This window comes from Ranitomeya imitator, chromosome 3 (genome assembly GCF_032444005.1).
Source record: "Ranitomeya imitator isolate aRanImi1 chromosome 3, aRanImi1.pri, whole genome shotgun sequence".
In the NCBI taxonomy this organism is placed as follows: Eukaryota; Metazoa; Chordata; class Amphibia; order Anura; family Dendrobatidae; genus Ranitomeya; species Ranitomeya imitator.
In genome coordinates this window covers 800264672-800290326 of record NC_091284.1, presented here as the reverse complement: position 1 = coordinate 800290326, position 25655 = coordinate 800264672, and the positions used below count along the sequence as shown (strand labels likewise).

At 48.3% G+C, this 25655-nt stretch overlaps 1 protein-coding gene across 1 annotated transcript in view; it reads left to right on the top strand.

The window, feature by feature from the left end:
• The first annotated feature begins 998 nt into the window (after window positions 1-998).
• DEUP1 (deuterosome assembly protein 1) overlaps window positions 999-25655 on the top strand; it is a 65329-nt gene continuing 40672 nt past the window's right edge. The window contains exons 1-5 of the mRNA XM_069759230.1: window positions 999-1074; window positions 3042-3093; window positions 5578-5749; window positions 10491-10586; window positions 24371-24505. Coding sequence (XP_069615331.1) covers window positions 3044-3093; window positions 5578-5749; window positions 10491-10586; window positions 24371-24505 — 453 coding nt within the window. The 5' untranslated portion in view covers window positions 999-1074; window positions 3042-3043. The remainder of the gene's footprint in view (window positions 1075-3041; window positions 3094-5577; window positions 5750-10490; window positions 10587-24370; window positions 24506-25655) is intronic.

Sequence of the window (25655 nt, the reverse complement as noted above, 5' to 3'; positions counted from 1 at the left end):
CGCCGCCAACACGGGAGACGAGTATATGGGGGCCAAATATTTTGTTCAGAAGGGGTTCTCTTAGGCTACGTTCACACTAGCGTTATGCTAGTTTGCGTCGGGCGACGCATGCGTCATGCGCCCCTATATTTAACATGGGGGACGCATGCGTTTTTGTTTGTTGCGTTGTGCGACGCATGCGTCTTTTTTGCCGCAAGCGTCGGACCAAGAAAACGCAACAAGTTGCATTTTTCTTGCGTCCAAATTTCGGCAAAAAACGACGCATGCGTCGCAAAACGCAGCGTTTTTGCGTGCGTTTTGGTGCGTTTTTGGGTGCGTTGTGCGTTGCGTCGCCGACGCAGCAGCGCACAACGCTAATGTGAATGTAGCCTTTGTAGTGGACAACCCCTTTAATGCATAGAGAAAAAAAAAAGATTCTACTCACCTTCCCCGCACTCCCCCGCAGCGCATCATCCTCATATGACTTCAGCGTGCAGGTGATGGGAGCGCATGACGTCACTGCCACGCACCGTCAGTCACGTGCACGCCAGCATAGGTTACGGGCCTCTGATTGGCTGGCAGCATGTATTGCAGCGCACAGACCCTGGCGGGGCAGCTGGAGTTTGCGCTTGCGTTGACGGACCCCTCATAGTGAGAGCAGAGTGACGCTACTTCCCCTTCACAGAATAAGTAGCTGCAGATTTGCATATATAAGTATAGATGTGTATAATAGTAGTAATAATAAAAAAATAATAAAAATAGAACACATAGAAATGCATGTTGTTTCGCAAAGCGATGTATTTTGACTCTCGTCGCTGTCCGTCGTCGCTAAGGCAACAGATGGCGTCGTCCACATGGAGTTTATAACAGCCAGTTTAGGGACGGGGCGTGGTTAACTGCCATACAGGCGCGTTGATAGGATGGGGAGTTTGGTGGGCGACATCATAGAGGTACAGTTTACGCTAAGGGGGCGTGGTTATGCTTACTGGTGGGCGTGGTTAACCCCGGCGGCAGCTCTGGCGCGGATACGCTGTAGTGTGAGTGCGGGGCAGAGCGGGGTCGGTCATTCCCCGGGGAAGAGCGCCTGATACGAAGGTACGGGGTCTGCAGGGCATTCTGGGAATTGTAGTTCTTGCAGTACGTTTCTATCACTGACCCGGTCACCACGATGCTACTCTCTGCACATGATGCCCTTGCTGCAGGGGCAGGAGGCAGGTGACGCTTTGTTTTTTGGGGCAAGTTGTGATTTCTTAAAGGGGATGTCGTCCTTTGGGGACAATTATTATTATTATAGTTTCCTTAAATCCATGAATTTGGGGCTAACAATCATATATTTACAGTTGGGTTTCATTACAAAGTTTTGTACAATTTTTGTCTTTTCCATTGTTTGTAGTCTGACAACAGGTAAGAATAAGAGAGATTCCTGTCGGAGCATCAGATGAACAAAAGCTCGCTGACAGGTTCTCTGATAACTCATTCTGCAGCCGGAGGCAATCGGTGCAGAATGTGTCATGAATCCCTATAGCCTCAAATACATGAATTTAAGAGAAAAAAAGAAAACTATTGTCCCCAAAGGTGTACAATCCCTTTAAGTCTCTTGGACTCAATATGACAGCTTGTAATGTTAGTGGGTTCCACTAGGGTGTTCCTCTCACAAGATTCCCAGACTTGAGGGTGCGGGGGCACCGTTCCCACCTTGAGTCCCCCCACATCTGAGTCTCTTTGTTGAGATTCTTTCCCCAAGTTTGGGGTCCCGTCCCATAGTTTGGTTTTGGTTCTCAAATAACCTCCCCCCTCCATGAGACAAAGAGTCTTGTAGTTACTCCCCGGGTCCCACTCTACCGAATCACTGAGCCCCGTAGTTGGCTTCCCCTGAGTTGCGTTGTGGCCCAGGAATTTTGGACACCCTACTCCTAGACCCGATGTCTGAGGGTTAGACTTCCCTGGGTCACATGGTCAAATTATTGGGCGGAAGGTCGCAGGTCATGCTTGGGGAGGCTAGTTGTCGCTGGGCAAGCTGGGGGCATAAGGGTGCAGGGCAAGCCAGGGGCGTAAGGGTACTGGTTAAGCTGGGGGCTTAAGGTCGTGGGGCAAGCTGGGGGCGTAAGGGTGCGTGGCAAGCTAGGGGCGTAAGGTCGTGGGGCAAGCTGGGGGCGTAAGGTCGTGGGGCAAGCTGGGGGCGTAAGGGTACGTGGCAAGCTAGGGGCGTAAGGTCGTGGGGCAAGCTAGGGGCGTAAGGTCGTGGGGCAAGCTGGAGGCGTAAGGGTACGTGGCAAGCTAGGGGCGTAAGGTCGTGGGGCAAGCTAGGGGCGTAAGGGTGCGTGGCAAGCTGGGGGCGTAAGGGTGCGTGGCAAGCTGGGGGCGTAAGGGTGCGGGTTAAGCTGGGGCGTAAGGGAGCGTGGCAAGCTGGGGGCGTAAGGGTGCGGGGCAAGCTAGGGGCATAAGGTCGTGGGGCAAGCTGGGGGCGTAAGGGTGCAGGTCAAGCTGGGGGCATAAGGGTGCGGGTTAAGCCGGGGGCGTAAGGGAGCGTGGCAAGCTGGGTGCGTAAGGTCGTGGGGCAAGCTGGGGGTGTAAGGGTGCGGGTTAAGCCGGGGGCGTAAGGGTGCGTGGCAAGCTAGGGGCGTAAGGTCGTGGGGCAAGCTGGGGGTGTAAGGGTGCGGGTTAAGCTGGGGGCGTAAGGGAGCGTGACAAGCTGGGGGCGTAAGGACGCACTGCACGCTGCTGCAGACCTTTATGGAAAGGATGACTGTAAATAGATGGTGGACTGTTAGCTTCCGTTCTATAAAGAGAACCTCAGCTTCTGCAGAACATCAGAAGCAATGTACTTTGTTCCGTAGCTGCGCTTGTGCTGTAATTCGCAGCCGTGTGTATGACGATCGATTGATCACCCAAATACAAGAGCAGATCTACAAATTAGATGTTTGTGGGAGGAATCTGCGGGACTGAGCCACCATCTGATGGGTATGGGGGGCTCCCGACTTGCCCCTAACTGCCAGACAAGCTAATGGCCAGTTGCTGTTTTGGGGATGTGACCTTGATGTGTTCATTGTGTTTCCTTCTAGCAATGGACGTGACCCAGCAGCGGGCGGCCTTCCAGAAGTACCCGACAATGGGGTGAGTGCCGGGTCCTGCTGACATCACACATCACAATCATCACCCGTGTTAGGGTAGGGGTGCATGTTAGATCACCAAATGTCCAAAAATCACTTAGGGCGCTTCAACCACTATAACAACACTAGTCCCATAGATATATTCATGGACTAAGAAGAGATCCAACAAAATTCATATAAAGTAAAACATTTTTATTAACAATAAATAGATAAAAACAGTTGATATATTCCAAGATAACCGTAATAGGGGACGCCAAAAATCATATGGACACAAATACTGAGCATAAATATATAGCAACCACCTATACTTAATACATAGTGATGGATAACAGAGATCCTATATCAGCGGTGCTAAGGTATACCAGCTAAAGTCTATCCTATGAGAAGATAAATGGAGATCTGCAACAAGTCTATATACCAGGGACCCTGTTGGGATCTGGATCCCAATACCAAAATCAGAGTTTCAAAATACCCCAGGCCATAATAGGTACCAAGTACAATAGGCCAAAACAGCCCCCAATATACAAGAGAATATTGTACTCAAAACAGCTATTCTATAAGAATATACCTGCTGTAGAGCTTCTCCAGGCGTCCCCTCACCCCGACGCGCGTTTCGCCGCCTGCTTCTTCCGGGGGCGTCCCAGAGCTTAGCCTCGCTCTTCCCACTTGCCCTGTAGTGGTGGCAAGTGGGGTTCATATTTGTGGGGTTGATGTTCACCTTTGTATTGTCAGCTGACATCAATCCCACAGGTTAGTAATGGAGAGGCGTGAATAAGTCATCTATCCATTAGTAACCCCATAGTGATAGTGTATAAAAACACAGACACCAGAATAAAGTCCTTTATTTGAAATAATGACACAGACGCCTTTAATGAATCTTAATTAAACCATACTCTCCAAACGCCTAATCCACCGAAGCCAACGTCTCCTGCAACAAAAATAAAATAATAAACCACAATATTCATCACCTATCCGCAGAGAAGATAATCCATAATGTTCCGCGACGATACTGATCACTTTGAGAGCAGTCACTGATATGACTTCTCTCGAAAACAGCTGGATGTACACTGACACAGGAGGTAATCGCTCCTGCAGTGTATCACTGAGCTGCCGTGAGAAAGTTCTCATGCAGCGGTGCCGTAAGTGACAGAATCGGAGCTGGTGAACTTTCACAGCATCTCAGTGATACACTGCGGGAGCGATTACCTCCTGGCAGTGTACCGCTGGCGGCTGGGTAGAGCGGTCACATATCCCGATGTGACTGTTCTACACCTGAGATTGCTGTGGGCCACTCGGGATTGTGTGGACTATGGTGGACAGGTGAGTTAATGTGGTTTATTCTACATTATTTCCAGGAGACGAGGGCATCGGGGATTTGGTGTTAGGTGTTTTTATTTTTATTTGAATATGTATGCAATTATTACTATTTTTTTTTTTTTTTCATCTGTGAGCACAGGCGCCGGCAGATGAGTTTACGTCTCCCATCAGTGGCACCTGCTGACTAAAGAGCAGAAAACCCCTTTAAGTCTCCGCTCACACCTGTCAGATTTGGCACGGAGCACAATCCGCACCCCATGCCTGTGTGCGGCTTTACACAACCAGTCAGCTGCATCGGAAAATATCCATTTGGATTTTTGACACGTAAAATAAGTATCACGCTCTCAATTTTCGGATCCCATGAAGCCCCTGCGAGCAATGGACCCTTTTGGCTCTTCTATAAATTGGGCGTTCTCCTGGAGGCAGCACTGCCCCCTCATAAGTGCTCCCGGCTTATAGTTATTTTATAATAACGTATTATGGCCCGTTTCATCATTTGCGTTTTTTTTTTATTAAAGCCCAATTTCTTGGGCTCCATGTACCCGCAACTGTGGCAATGTCTGAATACATGAAACAAGATCTTTTTTTATGACAAATTCTTGTATTTTTGCCTTTTAACCTTTTTTTTTTTCTGCGACTTTTTAGTACAAAATGTCACATATCGCTCCACAATGTCTGAGAACTAGACCAAAAATGTTCCCATGTTCATAAAATGACCGGAATATATTTGCGCCAAAATTTTGTGACTTTTTTTCTTTGCAAAACTGCTATTATATGAATCAGCCAAATGACACCCACCACCGCCCACAATCTTGAACAAAAAAAAAAACATAACAAAGGAACACGTAAAATGGACTTTCAAAAGGCGCCAATGAAAAACAGGCGCAAATCAACTAGAGAAAAAAAGCACAAATTAAATGAAATGGGCCCTATGTATCTGAATCCCTCAGTTTTTTTCAATATGGCTGCTTGTTGTCAGTGAATGGAAACCTTCTCACTCTGAAGCTGGGAAACAGAAACGTGTGAATGGGTCAAATACTTTCTAGAGGTGAATGAATATTCAGCGCTGCAGTGTAAAGCATGGTGGATCAGGATTTCTTTCTGACCTCAGCTAGGATTGAGATGAAACCCTTTTTTGCATAGAATTTGAACAGTTTCCTTTGTATCGCAGTGAATCCTCCTGTGAGAACGAGCTGGAGGAGCTGATGCACCAGATCGACATCATGGTGAATTGTAAGAAGGGGGAGTGGGAGAAGCAGGTCCTGGTGCTGGAGCAGAGGCTGCAGGCTCAGGAGCTGGAGCTGACCACAACCCGATGTTCCTTGGATCAGAAGGACTGTGAGGTAATGGAGTATTGGGTCGCTCATTGTAATATTATCGTATGCAAATTAGCTCCTCTCCAGAAGGAGAAAACTACCTGAAATGACACCTACACGTAGGTGCCTGTATGTCTGTCCCAGTGCACATACTTCTAGACAACTTGATATCTTTCGATAATGTGATTAATGTACAAATCTGTAAATCACGTTTTGTATGAATTATTAATGAATAATAAAATCATAATCACGGTAATTGATCAACTACAAGGTGTCTCCCTTCTGTGTCACTTATTGTCCACCGCTGGTAGTCAAGTGTACATCTACAGGACGTGGGGGCTGGTCTTTATCTACAGGAAGCGGAGGCTGGTCTTTATCTACAGGAAGCGGGGGCTGGTCTTTATCTACAGGAAGCGGAGGCTGGTCTTTATCTACAGGAAGCGGAGGCTGGTCTTTATCTACAGGAAGCGGAGGCTGGTCTTTATCTACAGGAAGCGGAGGCTGGTCTTTATCTACAGGAAGCGGAGGCTGGTCTTTATCTACAGGAAGCGGAGGCTGGTCTTTATCTACAGGAAGCGGGGGCTGGTCTTTATCTACAGGAAGCGGAGGCTGGTCTTTATCTACAGGAAGCGGAGGCTGGTCTTTATCTACAGGAAGCGGAGGCTGGTCTTTATCTACAGGAAGCGGGGGCTGGTCTTTATCTACAGGAAGCGGGGGCTGGTCTTTATCTACAGGAAGCGGAGGCTGGTCTTTATCTACAGGAAGCGGAGGCTGGTCTTTATCTACAGGAAGCGGAGGCTGGTCTTTATCTACAGGAAGCGGAGGCTGGTCTTTATCTACAGGAAGCGGAGGCTGGTCTTTATCTACAGGAAGCGGAGGCTGGTCTTTATCTACAGGAAGCGGAGGCTGGTCTTTACAGGAAGCGGGGGCTGGTCTTTGTCTTTCTACAAGAAGCTGGGGCTGGTCTTTATCTACAGGAAGTGGGGCTGGTCTTTATCTGCAGGAAGCGGGGTCAGGTCTTTATCTGCAGGAAGCGGGGTCTGGTCTTTATTTGCAGGAAGCGGAGGCTAGTCTATATCCACAGGAAGCGGAGGCTGGTCTTTATCTACAGGAAGCAGGGGCTGGTCTTTATCTACAGGAAGCGGAGGCTGGTCTTTATCTACAGGAAGCAGGGGCTGGTCTTTATCTACAGGAAGCAAGGGCTGGTCTTTATCTACAGGAAGCAGGGGCTGGTCTTTACAGGAAGCAAGGGCTGGTCTTTGTCTTTATCTACAGGAAGCAGGGGCTGGTCTTTGTCTTTATCTACAGGAAGCAGGGGCTGGTCTTTATCTACAGGAAGCTGGGGCTGGTCTTTGTTTTTCTCCAGGAAGCTGGGGCTGGTCTTAATCTTCAGGAAGCATGGGCTGGTCTTTGTTTTTCTCCAGGAAGCGGGGGCTAGTGTTTATCTACAGGAAGCAGGGGCTGGTCTTTGTCTTTCTACAGGAAGCAGGGGCTGGTCTTTGTCTTTCTACAGGAAGCAGGGGCTGGTCTTTGTCTTTCTACAGGAAGCAGGGGCTGGTCTTTGTCTTTCTACAGGAAGCTGGGGCTGGTCTTTATATACAGGAAGCGGGGGCTGGTCTTTATCTATAGGAAGCTGGGGCTGCTCTTTATCTACAGGAAGCAGGGGGCTGGTCTTTATGTACAGGAAGGTGGGGCTGGTATTTGTTTTTCTCCAGGAAGTGGGGGCTGGTGTTTATCTACAGGAAGCATGGGCTGGTCTTTGTCTTTCTACAGGAAGCTGGGGCTGGTCGTTGTCTTTCTACAGGAAGCAGGGGCTGGTCTTTGTCTTTCTTCAGGAAGCAGGGGCCGGTGTTTATCTGCAGGAAGCATGGGCTGGCCTTTATCTTTCTCCAGGAAGCGGAGGCTGGTCTTTATCTACAGGAAGCTGGGGCTGGTCTTTATATACAGGAAGCGGAGGCTGGTCTTTACAGGAAGCTGGGGCTGGTCTTTATCTACAGGAAGCTGGGGCTGGTCTTTATATACAGGAAGCTGGGGCTGGTCTTTGTCTTTTTACAGGAAGCAGAGGCTGGTCTTTACAGGAAGCGGGGGCTGGTCTTTATCTACAGGAAACTGGGGCTAGTCTTTGTTTTTCTCCAGGAAGCGGGGGCTGGTATTTGTCTTTCGACAGGAAGTGGGGGCTGGTCTTTGTCTTTCTACAGGAAGCAGAGGCTGGTCTTTACAGGAAGCGGTGGCTGGTCTTTGTCTTTCTATAGGAAGCGGGGGCTGGTCTTTGTCTTTCTACAGGAAGCGGGGGCTGGTCTTAGTCTTTCTAGTGGAAGATGGGGCTGGTCTTTATCTACAGGAAGCGGTGGCTGGTCTTTGTCTTTCTACAGGAAGCGGGGGCTTGTCTTTCTTTCTACAGGAAACGGGGGCTGGTCTTTAGCTACAGGAAGCGTGGGCTGGTCTTTCTACAGGAAACGGGGGTGGGTCTTTATCTACAGGAAGCTGGGGTTTTCGACTTTCTAGATGAAATGGAAGAAGGTTTTTGTACTTTTTACAGGAAGCGGGAGATGGTCTTTCTTTGACTTTCTACATGGATCTTTGACATTTTACAGGACGTGAGGGCGGGTGTTTGACTTTCTACAGGGATCAGCGGCTGGTGTTTGTCTTTCTACAGCAAGCAGGGGCGAGTATTTGACTTTTTCTCCCGAAACTGGGGACAGGTCTTTCTTTGACATTTTACAGTGGAGGTGAGTATTTGCCTTTCAAGTGGAAGTGGGGGCAGGATTTTTTTTTCTTTCTACTGAAAGCATGGAGGTGGGTCTTTCTCAGGAGGATGTGAAGGTTGATCTTTGTCTTTATATAGGAAGTGGGGGCTGGATTTTCTACCTTCTACTGGAAGCGGGTGGCGGTCTTTGACTTTCTACAGAAAGTGGGACGGATTTTTTACTTTCTACAGGAAGTGGGGGTCGTTCTTTATCTGCAGGAAGCCAGGTTGGTCTTTGCCTTTCTTAAGGGGTCTGCGGCTGGTCTTTGTCTTTGCTACAGAAAGCGGGGATGGGTCTTTCTTTGCCTTTCTACAGGGGGTGGGTTATTTGACTTTCTAAAGGAAGCAGGGGTGGGTCTTTGGTTTCCTACGGGAAGTGGGCGGGTCTTTGCTTTCTTCAGGAACTAGGGGGCTTTGCTTTCTATAGGAAGCAGGGACCAGTTTTGGTCTCTACTGAAAGCGGGGACTGTTTGTCACTCTACAGGAAGTGGGATGGGTGTTTGTCTCTGATCTCCGGTTTGCTAGCCTTCATACAAACATACTAAGGAGGGTAATTAGGGCTGGAAAACTATTGGACATTGGCAGGAGGAGCATTGCATGCTTGAATTTGAGAGAGAGGTTCTTGCACCTATAGTACTGGCAGAATGCTGATGAACAGGAATTGTCCACTAAAACAGAATACATTGATGGGAATGAGACACTGTCGCTGGACATATTGGATTGATATGTGCACCCAGTTTATTATTATTGTGGGCTGGTGAGGTCAGCAAAGTAAGAATTTCATAAGAAAACGTTAAGGTGATCAGGAGTTAACCTGAATTCTGCCTCTTCCCAAAACATAAAGGGTATTTACCTATAGGTGGCACTAGAGAGACAATATTGTTCCTTCTGGAGGAGAAGTAATTTGCATACTTTTTTTCCCATGGAGCATAGCATGAGAGACTCCCTACACATGATTGAATACACCTGGTGATGACATTGCTTTGGGGCTACTGGTCAGAAGAGGCGCTGGGGACGCCGGCAGGTAGAGGGAGGTACGCAGGGCTCTGGTCCGGTGACCACAGGCTAAAGACTTGCCCACTGGCCAAGATCCCACGAATCTCGTTAGATGCAGCTTCACCTCTGGTCCAGTGCAGGACACACAACAACGATTCCTATGTCGTCACGTGAAGGGGGCTGACTCACTGCCTGTTTTCAATAGCCGCCAAGCCCACCACTTTCTTCATTCATGCATCAGACATACCAGAAAATGGATCTGGTTTGGGTATTGAGATGAGTTGCCTGCCAGCCAGCCCCCTCCACACACCGCTCCGGTCACATACTGTATCCCGTAGAACATAGAAGTAACATAGTAACATAGTTAGTAAGGCCGAAAAAAGACATTTGTCCATCCAGTTCAGCCTATATAATCCATCATAATAAATCCCCAGATCTACGTCCTTCTACAGAACCTAATAATTGTATGATACAATATTGTTCTGCTCCAGGAAGACATCCAGGCCTCTCTTGAACCCCTCGACTGAGTTCGCCATCACCACCTCCTCAGGCAAGCAATTCCAGATTCTCACTGCCCTAACAGTAAAGAATCCTCTTCTATGTTGGTGGAAAAACCTTCTATCCTCCAGACGCAAAGTATGCCCCCTTGTGCCCGTCACCTTCCTTGGTATAAACAGATCCTCAGCGAGATATTTGTATTGTCCCCTTATATACTTATACATGGTTATTAGATCGCCCCTCAGTCGTCTTTTTTCTAGACTAAATAATCCCAATTTCGCTAATCTATCTAGGTATTCTAGTTCTCCCATCCCCTTTATTAATTTTGTTGCCCTCCTTTGTACTCTCTCTAGTTCCATTATATCCTTCCTGAGCACCGGTGCCCAGTGAAGCTGATCATTTATGTGATCCCCAGGACAGAGGTTTCCATCCATCTGAATGCCTTATCACATATGACCCAGGAACCTCCTTAAATATTGGTCAATGATAAAAGGCAATAACTTACATCCTTCTACTTTTTTACCTTAGATCGGGGTCCTCTCGAAAAAGTTGGAAGAAGCAGAGAAGAGTCGGCATGAAGTCATCCAAAACTACGAGACCCAGCTGGAAAATCTGAAAAATCAGGTAGGGGAGGAAACAAAGCACAGAAAACACAGACGTCCTTATCAACTGCAGGTCACAGTACTGATGAGGGATAAATGATAAAGGCGGAGGACTCCACCAACAGAATAGTGAGCGCAGCTCTGGGGTATAATACAGGATGTAACTCAGGATCAGTAATGTCATGTGTTGTGAATTCTGTGGTCGAGCTCCCTCCCTGTGGTCATGAGTGGTACTTCGGCTGGTTCTGTCTATGAGCCTCCTCTGGTGAATGTGAGTGGGGCTGCGGCTTCTGAGTTTCCTTCCTCAGGTAACGAGGTTAAGTCGTTAGGTGCTGCTCTATTTAACTCCACCTAGTTCTTTGTTCCTGACCTCCAGTCAATGTTCCAGTATTGGTCTTGCTCTCTCCTGGATCGTCTTGTGGCCTGTCTGCCCTGCATAAGCTAAGTTCTGCTTGTGTTACTTTTGTTTGCTATTTTTTCTGTCCAGCTTGCTATATTGGTTTTTCTTGCTTGCTGGAAGCTCTGGGACGCAGAGGGAGCACCTCCGTGCCGTTAGTCGGTACGGAGGGTCTTTTTGCGCCCTCTGCGTGGTTGTTTGTAGGTTTTTGTGCTGACTGCAAAGCTATCTTTACTATCCTCGGTCTATTCAGTAAGTCGGGCCTCACTTTGCTAAAACCTATTTCATCTCTGTGTTTGTATATTCATCTTTACTCAGTCATTATATGTGGGGGGCTGCCTTTTCCTTTGGGGAATTTCTCTGAGGCAAGGTAGGCTTATTTTTCTATCCTCAGGGCTAGCTAGTTTCTCAGGCTGTGCCCGAGGCGCCTAGGTCTGGTCAGGAGCGCTCCACGGCTACCTCTAGTGTGGTGTGATAGGATTAGGGATTGCTGTCAGCAGAGTTCCCACGTCTCAGAGCTCGTCCTATGTTATTAGTAACTATCAGGTCACTTTGTGTGCTCTTAAACACCAGGTCCATTGTGTTTCTGAATCACCAGTTCATAACAGTACTAGAGGCCCAAAGTACTAATGCTTCTCAATAGAGGGAAAAGAGAAGTTCTGAGACCATTTTTTTTCTCTGCACTGTGTTTTGTCTTTCTTTTCCCCTAGACATTTGGGTGGTTCAGGACACAGGTGTAGTGATGGACATTAAAGGTCTGTTTTCTTGTGTGGATCATCTCGCTGCAAGAGTACAAAATATTCAAGACATTGTGGTTCAGAAATCTATGTTAGAACCTAGAATTCCTATTCCTGACTTATTTTCTGGAGATAGAGCTAAGTTTCTGAATTTCAAAAATAATTGTAAACTGTTTCTGGCTTTGAAACCCCACTCCTCTGGTGACCCAGTTCAACAAGTTAAGATCATTATTTCTTTATTACGTGGCGACCCTCAAGACTGGGCATTTTCCCTTGCGCCAGGAGATCCTGCATTATGCGATATTGATGCGTTTTTTCTGGCGCTCGGATTGCTGTATGATGAACCTAATTCAGTGGATCAGGCAGAGAAAAATTTGCTGGCTCTGTGTCAGGGTCAGGATGAGGTAGAGATATATTGTCAGAAGTTTAGGAAGTGGTCTGTGCTCACTCAATGGAATGAATGTGCGCTGGCAGCAATTTTCAGAAAGGGTCTCTCTGAAGCCCTTAAGGATGTCATGGTGGGATTTCCTATGCCTGCTGGTCTGAATGAGTCTATGTCTTTGGCCATTCAAATCGATCGACGCTTACGTGAGCGTAAAAATGTGCACCATTTGGCGGTATTATCTGAGCATAAACCTGAGCCTATGCAATGTGATAGGACTTTGACCAGAGCTGAACGGCAAGAACACAGACGTCGGAATGGGCTGTGTTTTTATTGTGGCGATTCCACTCATGCTATCTCCGATTGTCCTAAGCGCACTAAGCGGTTCGCTAGGTCTGCCACCATTGGTACTGTACAGTCGAAATTTCTTTTGTCCGTTACTTTGATCTGCTCTTTGTCATCCTATTCTGTCATGGCATTTGTGGATTCAGGCGCTGCCCTGAATTTGATGGACTTGGACTTTGCTAGGCGCTGTGGGTTTTTCTTGGAGCCCTTGCAGTATCCTATTCCATTGAGAGGAATTGATGCTACGCCTTTGGCCAAGAATAAGCCTCAGTACTGGACCCAACTGACCATGTGCATGGCTCCTGCGCATCAGGAGGATATTCGCTTTTTGGTGTTGCATAATCTGCATGATGTGGTCGTGTTGGGGTTGCCATGGCTACAGGTCCATAACCCAGTATTGGATTGGAAATCAATGTCTGTGTCCAGCTGGGGTTGTCAGGGGGTACATGGTGATGTACCAGTTCTGTCTATTTCATCATCCACCCCTTCTGAGGTCCCAGAGTTCTTGTCAGATTACCGGGATGTATTTGATGAGCTCAAGTCCAGTGCCCTACCTCCGCATAGGGATTGCGATTGTGCTATCGATTTGATTCCTGGTAGTAAGTTTCCTAAGGGTCGACTGTTTAATTTGTCTGTGCCTGAGCACGCCGCTATGCGGAGTTACGTAAAGGAATCCTTGGAGAAGGGTCATATTCGCCCGTCGTCGTCGCCATTGGGAGCAGGGTTCTTTTTTGTGGCCAAGAAGGATGGTTCTTTGAGACCTTGTATTGATTACCGCCTTCTAAATAAAATCACAGTCAAATTTCAGTACCCCTTGCCGCTGCTGTCTGATTTGTTTGCTCGGATTAAGGGGGCTAGTTGGTTCACCAAGATAGATCTTCGTGGTGCGTATAATCTTGTGCGTATTAAACAGGGCGATGAATGGAAAACAGCATTTAATACGCCCGAGGGCCATTTTGAGTACCTGGTTATGCCATTCGGGCTTTCCAATGCTCCATCAGTATTTCAGTCCTTTATGCATGACATCTTCCGAGAGTACCTGGATAAATTCCTGATTGTATACTTGGATGATATTTTGGTCTTCTTGGATGATTGGGAGTTTCACGTGAAGCAGGTTAGAATGGTGTTCCAGGTCCTGCGTGCTAATTCTTTGTTTGTGAAGGGATCAAAGTGTCTCTTTGGTGTTCAGAAGGTTTCATTTTTGGGTTTCATTTTTTCCCCTTCTACTGTCGAGATGGACCCTGTTAAAGTTCAGGCCATTTATGATTGGACTCAGCCGACATCTCTGAAGAGTCTGCAAAAGTTCCTGGGCTTTGCTAATTTTTATCGTCGCTTCATCAATAATTTTTCGAGTATTGCTAAACCGTTGACTGATTTGACCAAGAAGGGTGCTGATGTGGTCAATTGGTCTTCTGCTGCTGGAGAAGCTTTTCAGGAGTTGAAGCGTCGTTTTTCTTCTGCCCCTGTGTTGTGCCAGCCAGATGTTTCGCTCCTGTTCCAGGTCGAGGTTGATGCTTCTGAGATTGGAGCAGGGGCTGTTTTGTCGCAAAGAAGTTCTGATGGCTCGGTGAAGAAACCATGTGCCTTCTTTTCCAGGAAGTTTTCGCCTGCTGAGCGTAATCATGATGTTGGCAATCGAGAGTTGTTGGCCATGAAGTGGGCATTCGAGGAGTGGCGTCATTGGCTTGAAGGAGCTAAGCATCGCGTGGTGGTCTTGACTGATCACAAGAACTTGACTTATCTCGAGTCTGCCAAACGGTTGAATCCTAGACAGGCTCGTTGGTCGCTGTTTTTCTCCTGTTTTGACTTTGTGGTTTCGTACCTTCCGGGCTCTAAGAATGTGAAGGCGGATGCCCTGTCTAGGAGTTTTGTGCCCGACTCTCTGGGTTTGCCTAAGCCGGCGGGTATTCTCAAAGAGGGAGTAATTTTGTCTGCCATCTCCCCTGATTTGCGGCGGGTGCTGCAAAAATTTCAGGCTAATAGACCTGACCGTTGCCCAGCGGAGAAACTGTTTGTCCCTGATAAATGGACGAGTAGAGTTATCTCTGAGGTTCCTTGTTCGGTGTTGGCTGGTCATCCTGGAATCTTTGGTACCAGAGATTTGGTGGCTAGATCCTTTTGGTGGCCGTCTTTGTCGCGGAATGTGCGTTCTTTTGTGCAGTCCTGTGGGACTTGTGCTCGGGCTAAGCCCTGCTGTTCTCGTGCCAGTGGGTTGCTTTTGCCCTTGCCGGTACCGAAGAGGCCCTGGACACATATCTCTATGGATTTTATTTCGGATCTCCCCGTCTCTCAAAAGATGTCGGTCATTTGGGTGGTTTGTGATCGCTTCTCTAAGATGGTCTATTTGGTACCCTTGTCTAAATTGCCTTCCTCCTCTGATTTGGTGCCATTGTTTTTCCAGCATGTGGTTCGTTTACATGGCATTCCAGAGAACATCGTCTCGGACAGAGGTTCCCAGTTTGTTTCGAGGTTTTGGCGAGCCTTTTGTGCTAGGATGGGCATTGATTTGTCTTTTTCCTCGGCTTTCCATCCTCAGACAAATGGCCAAACTGAACGAACCAATCAGACCTTGGAAACATATCTGAGATGTTTTGTTTCTGCTGATCAGGATGATTGGGTGTCCTTTTTGCCTTTGGCTGAGTTCGCCCTTAATAATCGGGCCAGCTCGGCTACTTTGGTTTCGCCGTTTTTCTGCAATTCTGGTTTCCATCCTCGTTTCTCTTCAGGACAGGTTGAGTCTTCGGACTGTCCTGGTGTGGATACTGTGGTGGATAGGTTGCAGCAGATTTGGACTCATGTAGTGGACAATTTGACATTGTCCCAGGAGAAGGCTCAATGTTTCGCTAACCGTAGGCGCTGTGTGGGTCCCCAACTTCGTGTTGGGGATTTGGTTTGGTTGTCGTCTCGTTATATTCCTATGAAAGTTTCCTCTCCTAAGTTTAAGCCTCGTTTCATTGGTCCGTATAGGATTTCTGAGGTTCGGACCCTTCCAGCTTCTTTTTCCATCCATAATGTATTCCATAGGTCATTGTTGCGGAGATACGTGGCACCTGTGGTTCCATCCGTTGATCCTCCTGCCCCGGTTTTGGTTGAGGGGGAGTTGGAGTATATAGTGGAGAAGATTTTGGATTCTCGTATTTCGAGACGGAAACTCCAGTACCTGGTTAAGTGGAAGGGTTATGGTCAGGAAGATAATTCCTGGGTCTTTGCCTCTGATGTTCATGCTGCCGATCTGGTTCGTGCCTTTCATTTGGCTCATCCTGGTCGGCCTGGGGGCTCTGGTGAGGGTTCGGTGACCCCTCCTCAAGGGGGGGGTACTGTTGTGAATTCTGTGGTCGAGCTCCCTCCTGTGGTCATGAGTGGTACTTCAGCTGGTTCTGTCTATGAGCCTCCTCTGGTGGATGTGAGTGGGGCTGCGGCTTCTGAGTTTCCTTCCTCAGGTAACGAGGTTAAGTCGTTAGGTGCTGCTCTATTTAACTCCACCTAGTTCTTTGTTCCTGGCCTCCAGTCAATGTTCCAGTATTGGTCTTGCTCTTTCCTGGATCGTCTTGTGGCCTGTCTGCCCTGCATAAGCTAAGTTCTGCTTGTGTTACTTTTGTTTGCTATTTTTTCTGTCCAGCTTGCTATATTGGTTTTTCTTGCTTGCTGGAAGCTCTGGGACGCAGAGGGAGCACCTCCGTGCCGTTAGTCGGTACGGAGGGTCTTTTTGCGCCCTCTGCGTGGTTGTTTGTAGGTTTTTGTGCTGACCGCAAAGCTATCTTTACTATCCTCGGTCTATTCAGTAAGTCGGGCCTCACTTTGCTAAAACCTATTTCATCTCTGTGTTTGTAATTTTCATCTTTACTCACAGTCATTATATGTGGGGGGCTGCCTTTTCCTTTGGGGAATTTCTCTGAGGCAAGGTAGGCTTATTTTTCTATCCTCAGGGCTAGCTAGTTTCTCAGGCTGTGCCCGAGGCGCCAAGGTCTGGTCAGGAGCGCTCCACGGCTACCTCTAGTGTGGTGTGATAGGATTAGGGATTGCGGTCAGCAGAGTTCCCACGTCTCAGAGCTCGTCCTATGTTATTAGTAACTATCAGGTCACTTTGTGTGCTCTTAAACACCAGGTCCATTGTGTTTCTGAATCACCAGTTCATAACAGTCATGTATGTACACAGTGACTGCACCAGCAGAATAGTGAGTGCAGCTCTGGGGAATAATACAGGATGTAACTCAGGATCAGTAATGTCATGTATGTACACAGTGACTGCACCAGCAGAATAGTGAGTGCAGCTCTGGAGTATAATACAGGATGTAACTCAGGATCAGTAATGTATGTACACAGTGACTGCACCAGCAGAATAGTGAGTGCAGCTCTGGAGTATAATACAGGATGTAACTCAGGATCAGTAATGTAATGTATGTACACAGTGACTGCACCAGCAGAATAGTGAGTGCAGCTCTGGGGTATAATACAGGATGTAACTCAGGATCAGTAATGTAATGTATGTACACAGTGACTGCACCAGCAGAATAGTGAGTGCAGCTCTGGAGTATAATACAGGATGTAACTCAGGATCAGTAATGTATGTACACAGTGACTGCACCAACAGAATAGTGAGTGCAGCTCTGGGGTATAATACAGGATGTAACTCAGGATCAGTAATGTATGTACACAGTGACTGCACCAGCAGAATAGTGAGTGCAGCTCTGGGGTATAATACAGGATGTAACTCAGGATCAGTAATGTATGTACACAGTGACTCCACCAACAGAATAGTGAGCGCAGCTCTGGGGTATAATACAGGATGTAACTCAGGATCAGTACAGGATCAGTAATGTAATGTATGTACACAGTGACTGCACCAGCAGAATAGTGAGCGCAGCTCTGGGGTATAATACAGGATGTAACTCAGGATCAGTAATGCAATGTATGTACACAGTGACTCCACCAACAGAATAGTGAGTGCAGCTCTGGAGTATAATACAGGATGTAACTCGGGATCAGTAATGTAATGTATGTACACAGTGACTGCACCAGCAAAATAGTGAGTGCAGCTCTGGAGTATAATACAGGATGTAACTCAGGATCAGTAATGTAATGTATGTACACAGTGACTGCACCAGCAGAATAGTGAGTGCAGCTCTGGGGTATAATACAGGATGTAACTCAGGATCAGTAATGTAATGTATGTACACAGTGACTGCACCAGCAGAATAGTGAGTACAGCTCTGGAGTATAATACAGGATGTAACTCAGGATCAGTAATGTATGTACACAGTGACTGCACCAACAGAATAGTGAGTGCAGCTCTGGGGTATAATACAGGATGTAACTCAGGATCAGTAATGTATGTACACAGTGACTGCACCAGCAGAATAGTGAGTGCAGCTTTGAGGTATAATACAGGATGTAACTCAGGATCAGTAATGTAATGTATGTACACAGTGACTCCACCAACAGAATAGTGAGCGCAGCTCTGGGGTATAATACAGGATGTAACTCAGGATCAGTACAGGATCAGTAATGTAATGTATGTACACAGTGACTCCACCAACAGAATAGTGAGTGCAGCTCTGGAGTATAATACACGATGTAACTCAGGATCAGTAATGTAATGTAAGTACACACCACGGAACAGACAGACCAACTGTTGAGGGGAATTTATTAACAGGAGTAAGATTCTCCTCGCAGGGAGTAAACAGGGGGTTAAATGAGGTAAATCAAACAATAAACAGTTAAGCGAGAACAAAAGGGTTAACGAGCGTTCTTGTGACTTATCAGTCCAGGGAGGTCCTGACTTGAGGGTCCTAATTCCAGCATGGGTACAGTCACCAGCAGAGTCCGCTTTCATGTACTCACAAGATGCAGTCTTTAGCTTTTACAGCACAGCCAGGAATCAGGGGCTCCGCACTGTTAAGTCTCTCACTAAGAATCACAGTCTCTGTACTGATACTGCTGAGACCAGGGAATATAAGTCTCTTCTCTGTTTCCTGGAAACTCTGGGGTTAAGTCTTTGCAGCCTGTTCTTCTCAAAGTGAAACTGAAACCGGGAAGTAGCACAGTCTGGTCAGTCACTGCCACAGGAGTAAGCCTGGCAGCTTCTCTGTAGTAATGTCACACACACACTGGGCAGTTACTTATCACACTCAGGGATCTTGGCTTGTCACTGCGGTCACCAGGGCTGCGGTCACCAGGGTTGCACTAGAGTCAGGGGAAGAGTCTTCTCATATTATGGAGGCTTCCAAGTCCCCACTCTCACTCCAGCCTTAGTGCCCTCACGGGGAGCACTCTGTCATGGGGAGCGCGATGCTGCAGCCTGCCCTCTCTCTGTGCAGCTGTCCCCTCTCTCTGGTGCGCTCTGCTCTCCCGCACTTTTCTGACCACACCTCCGTCTCTTCCTCCCTGCCCCCGGCGTCACATGGTCCCTAGTGTCCAGAGCAGAAAGTCTTCCTCCCGACAACCCAGCTGTCTGACTAAGTGGTTCCAGGTAAGGAGCAGGGACAGCAACCTCCTTACATTCCCCCTCTCTTAAAGCTCGCCATTCCACGGGCGAGGACTCTTCGTGCTTCTCTTTGTTCTTTTGAGGGGAGTCAGATACCTGCGATTCTCACATCTCCTTCTGCCTTTCTTCTTGTACATACTCCCAGACTAAATGGTTTAGGAGCTGCTCATCAGTCAGGTTGAGATATGCTTTCTCTGCTTCATCAACAACTGCTGACCTCTTCTTCTTTTTCTTCTTCTTCTTAGCCTTGCCAGTAGCAGGTGTTTGCGTAGGGGCTTCTTGCTCGGGTTCCTCAGTCTGGGGGCTCAGTACAAGCAATTCTTCTCCATAGCTCCCCCTCTCTTTGTCAGGAGCATTCCCATCAAAACTTGAGTCAGATGAATTGAGACCATGCAGGCCGGAGTCTTTGTCATCTGCGCCGGGCTCTGCGGGCATCACTTCCCAGGGCTTCTCAGCCACACGCCCTGTCTCACACAGCTGTTCCATTTCCCCTGTCCGATCAGGAACTGGTGAGCCAGCACATTCTTCACCTCAGGGGACATCAGTGGTTCCTCCTTCTCATCGGCTAGGACCTTGAAAACGAGTGTCGCAGGAACACTTGGCACTTTCTCTCCTTCTTCAGGAACTCGTGCTGGGCAAGGTAGTAAAGCACTTCGGTGGTCTTCTCGAGTGAACGTCCCTTCCTTTCTTCCGGGCTGAGTTTCACAAGCAGAACCTTCAGACCCAGGCTGGAGATCCACCAGGCTCGCCTTCACGCCTTGGGACAGCGCAGTCATTCCACCGGAGATGCTTGACACCTTCTCCACCTCCCCTTGGCGTCCGACATTGTGGTACTGCCTTGCCTTAGGTGGAACTCTTCTCTTCCAGCCATACCATTCTCTCCAGGGGCGACGTTCCCTCCAGTTAGCAGGTCCCTCAGAGAGGTGAGCGGATCTCTGCCACCGCTCTTCTCGTGTAGGGCAATTTCTGGACATGTGTCCCACCTTTCTGCATGACCAGCACTCACGTCTACGTCTGTCTGGAGGGCGCTTCAGTCTGGATCGTCGACCTCGGCGGGGGACATCTCTCATCTGCGGTTGCTCTTCACCCCAGGATACGGAGTTACACTCTGGGGCCACCACCGAAGCATTCTACATGCTGCGCACCTCTCCTCGATTTCTTTCTGGCGGCTTCCGCATGTTACCTCGGGGTATGTCGCTGGTCTCCAAAACGGCAGTAAGGGCTTTCCCCAGACTCTCGATCTCCTCCCAGATTCTTCTTATCTTCAGCTGGGAATCTCGGGTCCACATCGCCTCCTCTTCATTTTGACTGGGTGCTCCGCAGTTGTAGCATCTAGGCAGTCTTCTTCGCCGAGCAGCACTAGTCTCACTGTGGGCGCTGGTCTCTCGTTCTCGCACCAGAGGGCTGTACTCTGCAGCAGGGGTCTTCTTATATTCAGCTAGTTCCTCATGGACTCGCTTAACCTCCTTCTTCAAGTCTTCTACCCATTGAGGGGCTGTTACCTCCCCGCTCCATACCTGTCCCACTGGCACTACCACCCCTTGCTCTTGCTCGCGCGTGCGTGCCTCACTTCCAACCTCAGAGAAAGTCATATCTAGCTTTCCGCGCATGCACTCTCGAAGGGCCTGTTTCACCAACACATCTCGCAAGAATGTCACCAGTTGGTCCCGCAGCACAACGTCAATTGACCCCACACCTACGCCGTCCTTCCGTATAATGGCAGTATGAAGCTCCTGCAGTGCATTCATATATTGCGTCACGGTCTACCCCTCTCTTTGTTCCCGGCGGAACAGTCGCATGCGCAGCTCCCCTACGTCAGTGGGGTCCCCATGCGTCTCCTCAAGTACACGTAATACTTTGTCCAGGGTATCTCTCGCCTGGGGGGGTCTGAGCATAAGAGTCCCGTGCATCCCCCTCTAGGGCCATCACCGCTATTTCCGCCTGCAGAGCCGGTGTCATAGGATGCATCCGCATCATCCCTCGGATGCGTTCCGTCCAACTCCACAATATGACCTCACTCCCCGAGAATTTTGGCAAGTTAACTAACATGGCTCCCAAGGAAATGCTAGACCTGGGGCCTCCCCCAACTGCTTGGTCTGCCCCTTCCGTGCTACCATGTGACATCCTGCCGACTACGCCAAGTGTAATAGAGTGCAGGGTTGAGTATGTCACCACGGAACAGACAGACCAACTGTTGAGGGGAATTTATTAACAGGAGTAAGATTCTCCTCGCAGGGAGTAAACAGGGGGTTAAATGAGGTAAATCAAACAATAAACAGTTAAGCGAGAACAAAAGGGTTAACGAGCGTTCTTGTGACTTATCAGTCCAGGGAGGTCCTGACTGGAGGGTCCTAATTCCAGCGTGGGTACAGTCACCAGCAGAGTCCGCTTTCATGTACTCACAAGATGCAGTCTTTATCTTTTACAGCATAGCCGGGAATCAGGGGCTCCGCACTGTTAATTCTCTCACTAAGAATCACAGTCTCTGTACTGATACTGCGGAGACCAGGGAATATAAGTCTCTTATCTGTTTCCTGGAAACTCTGGGGTTAAGTCTCTGCAGCCTGTTCTTCTCAAAGTGAAACTGAAACCGGGAAGTAGCACAGTCTGGTCAGTCACTGCCACAGGAGTCTCTGTAAGCCTGGCAGCTTCTCTGTAGTAATGTCACACACAGGGCCGGCTCCAGGTTTTTGAGGGCCCCGGGCGAAAGAGTCTCAGTGGGCCTCCCCTTTAACACATACCCCGATTCATGATCGCATATAAACACAGCCATGTAGTTTATAACACTGCCCACGTAGTATATAGCAGCCCATGTAGTATATAGCAGCCCACGTAGCATATAGCAGCCCATGTAGTATATAGCACAGCCCACGTAGTATATAGCAGCCCACGTAGTATATAGCAGCGCAGCCCACGTAGTATATAGCAGCGCAGCCCACGTAGTATATAGCAGCGCAGCCCACGTAGTATGTAGCAGCGCAGCCCACATAGTATATAGCAGCGCCACTCACTCATGCACTGGTAGGACTAGGAGCTCCTCCTGAATCTGCCTCATAACTTCAGCAGCACAGCAGCCAGCCAGGGGCGGAGATCAGAGCAGAGAACCTGCTCTCTCCCCCCACAAACAATGTCACACTGGCTGCCTTCTCTTAACCCCTATGTGTGCCTGCCTGGCTGCACTCACTGAGTGATAAGATGCTTGTGTCAGAGCTGGCACATAGGGGTTAAGAGAATGCAGCCAGCAGTGACTTTGTAGGCGGAGAGAGCATGTTATCTCCTGCTCTCCCAGCTGTATCTATGACAGCTGAGTGGGCCCCCCTCTCTCCCCAGGGCCCCGGCATTTGCCCGCTGTGCCGGGTGCTGACGCCGGCCATGCACACACTGGGCAGTTACTTATCACACTCAGGGATCTTTGCTTGTCACTGCGGTCACCAGAGCTGTGGTCACCAGGGCTGCACTATCAGGGGAAGAGTCTTCTCAGATTATGGAGGCTTCCAAGTCCCCACTCTCACTCCAGCCTTAGTGCCCTCACGGGGAGCACTCTGTCATGGGGAGCGCGATGCTGCAGCCTGCCCTCTCTCTGTGCAGCTGACCACACCTCCGTCTCTTCCTCCCTGCCCCAGCCGTCACATGGTCCCTAGTGTCCAGAGCAGAAAGTCTTCCCCCCGACAACCCAGCTGTCTGACTAAGTGGTTCCAGGTAAGGAGCAGGGACAGCAACCTCCTTACAACTGCACCAGCAGAATAGTGAGTGCAGCTCTGAGGTATAATACAGGATGTAACTCAGGATCAGTAATGTATGTACACTGTGACTCCAAATAATTGAATTATAATGGAATTATTATTTAAATAATATACGGTAATTCGTATATCAAATATTTCTTTATAGGATAGATTAAACCTATTTGTGAACTTTAATTTTTGCCTCAATGAAAGTTTTTTTCTTCTTCATGTAGGTTGATGCCCTGGGCCCCTTATGTCACATTCACTTTAGTGCTTCCTTTTTCTCCTATGTAGATAGTTTAGCTGTAACTTTCCCAGTCTCTGTAGGTTCGTCCCAATTGTGAAAATCATAAAATTACAATAAGTTTCCATTATCGGTCACTAGATGGCGCTGAACTAAAGCAAAATCAACTTTCGTTGTAAGAAAAAAAGAAAATCACATTATCCATAAAACCTATGTGCGTCTAGCACTGGGGTCCGGACCCTCCAGAAAACGCCTGTGTCACTCTTTTTGCCTCATGGATTTTATAGGCAGCGCACTAGATTTCAAAATCACCGGTCAGAAAACGTCAGTAGTTCCCACATTAGGAGAAGGTGTCCTGCGGACAGGACAGACGTGGGCACAAGACAATGATAAAAACAACTCAAGTTCAATAAAGGAAAAAGTTTCTACAAAGTTTTCCAACTTTACCGAAGTTGAAAAACTTTGTAAAATCTTTTTTCCTGTATTGAAGAGATTGCGTTTTAAGTTCATAAAGTTTGTAAAAACTTTGTGAAATGATATTACTCCATTACTACTTAATAGAAAAACTTCCTAAAAGTTGAGAAACTTTATAAAAACTTATTTCCTTTTATTGAACTTGCGATTTCTCCATAGTCACTAGATGGGGCGAGCGATAACTAGATTCGCTGGACCGAAAGGTGGCAAAATCTCCCCCCAATTTACTGCTCTGTCTTTCCTAATATTCTTTTTTTTTTTTATGATAGCGGTCCCTCTTTTATACAGCTTCTCCCCCCTCCCCGGATACAGCGCTGGCTCTCTGCCACTGATCATTAATAAAGTCACAACTACGGCTTGCATCACCGCTGCAGACAATCACTGAGCTCAGCCCTGATATGCTGATTGGCTGCAGTGGTGAAGTGAGCTGTATTCGTGACTGCAACCAAAACACAGAGAGCGGAGCATTGGCAGAGAGGCAGTGCTGGATTTAGGAAAGGGTTAATTGCCTGCTCTATTTGGGCGTTTATATGTTTAAAAAGTTCTGGGGTCCCCTTTTATTATAGTGGAAAACCTCTTTAACAAGGTGCAGGACGCGCTGGTAGTGATCACCTGATCCCCACCAGTAGGGATTTGCTGACCTCTAGCGATCCAATCTGCACATTAATGATTCCCCATTATGCCCTCTGCTGGCAACATGCAGCATTACACTCCAGACATTTATTGACCGACAAAGCGACGTAAGGTACGACCATTACGAGGCCAAATTCCTCCCAATGATGTCATATATTGTCTCAATTGAGACCATTTTGAGAATAGGAAGAGCAGGCGGTCGGCACATGATCATAAGTTTGCAAATGTGCAGGTCACGTGGCGAGTGTGAAGCAGAGCGGAGTCCTGACTGTGAGCACGTTGCACACTCTCAGAACTCTGCTTATTGGACTCCCTCGCTAGTCCCCTATAACATGGATGTGGGAGTCATGGATAACAGGAGTGATCAGACGTCTGTTTCTTTCCTCAGCTTAGTAAATTGAAGAAGAGTTATGATAAACTCCATTATTATCACGTGAAAAACCGTAAGAGCGACAGCGCAGACGCCACGCCGGAGCACGAGAGAAGCCAGACGGACCCCCAGCAGTTGTGTCAGAGGCTGGAGGTAAGATTGTGCAATGACTCAGGGATCAGCACTGTGGGGCTTCGGGTCTGGGGTCCCGGGTTGGAGTACAGCATCTGCATGTTTTCCTTTTGCTTCCATCGATTTCTTTACGGTTCTCTGTTTCCTTCCTTCTTTTGCTTTGAGATATCCCTGTTTTTAATTGTCCAAATTCCTATAAAAAGCCTGTGAGTCCTGTTTTTTTCATGCCCTCCCACATCGAAAGCCTGCGAGTCCTGTTTTTTTCCTGCCCCCCACATTGAAAGCCTGTGAGTATTGTTCATGCCACAAACACACAGAGAAGGAAAGCTTGTGAGTCCTGCTTTTTCCCCTCCCATCCAGCATAGAAAGCCTGGGAATCCCGTTTTTGCTCCTCACACACCGTGAAGGAAAGTCTGTGAGTCCTGCTCTTGCCACGCCCCCTCAAGGAAGGAAAGTTAGTGAGTTCTGGTTTTGCCCCGCCTACACAGCGACAGAATGCCTGTGAGTCTTGCTTTTGCCCCACCCACGCAGTGAAGGAAAGCCTGAGAGACCTGTTCTTGCCCTTTTTCCCCAGTGAGTTAAAGCCTGTGAGTCCTGCTTTTGCCCCATCCCCCACAGTGAAGGAAAGCCTGTGAGTCCTGCTTTTGCCCCATCCCCCACAGTGAAGGAAAGCCTGTGAGTCCTGCTTTTGCCCCATCCCCCACAGTGAAGGAAAGCCTGTGAGTCCTGCTTTTGCCCCACCCACACAGTGATGGAAAGCCTGTGAGTCCTGCTTTTGCCCCATCCCCCACAGTGACGGAAAGCCTGTCCTGCTTTTGCCCCACCCACACAGTGAAGGAAAGCCTGTGAGTCCTGCTTTTGCCCCATCCCCCACAGTGAAGGAAAGCCTGTGAGTCCTGCTTTTGCCCCATCCCCCACAGTGACGGAAAGCCTGTGAGTCCTGCTTTTGCCCCATCCCCCACAGTGAAGGAATGCCTTTGTGTCCTGATTTTGCCCCATCCCCCAGAGTGAAGGAAAGCCTGTGTCCTGATTTTGCCCCATCCCCCAGAGTGAAGGAAAGCCTGTGAGTCCTGCTTTTGCCCCATCCCCCACAGTGAAGGAAAGCCTGTGAGTCCTGCTTTTGCCCCGTCCCCCACAGTGACGGAAAGCCTGTGAGTCCTGCTTTTGCCCC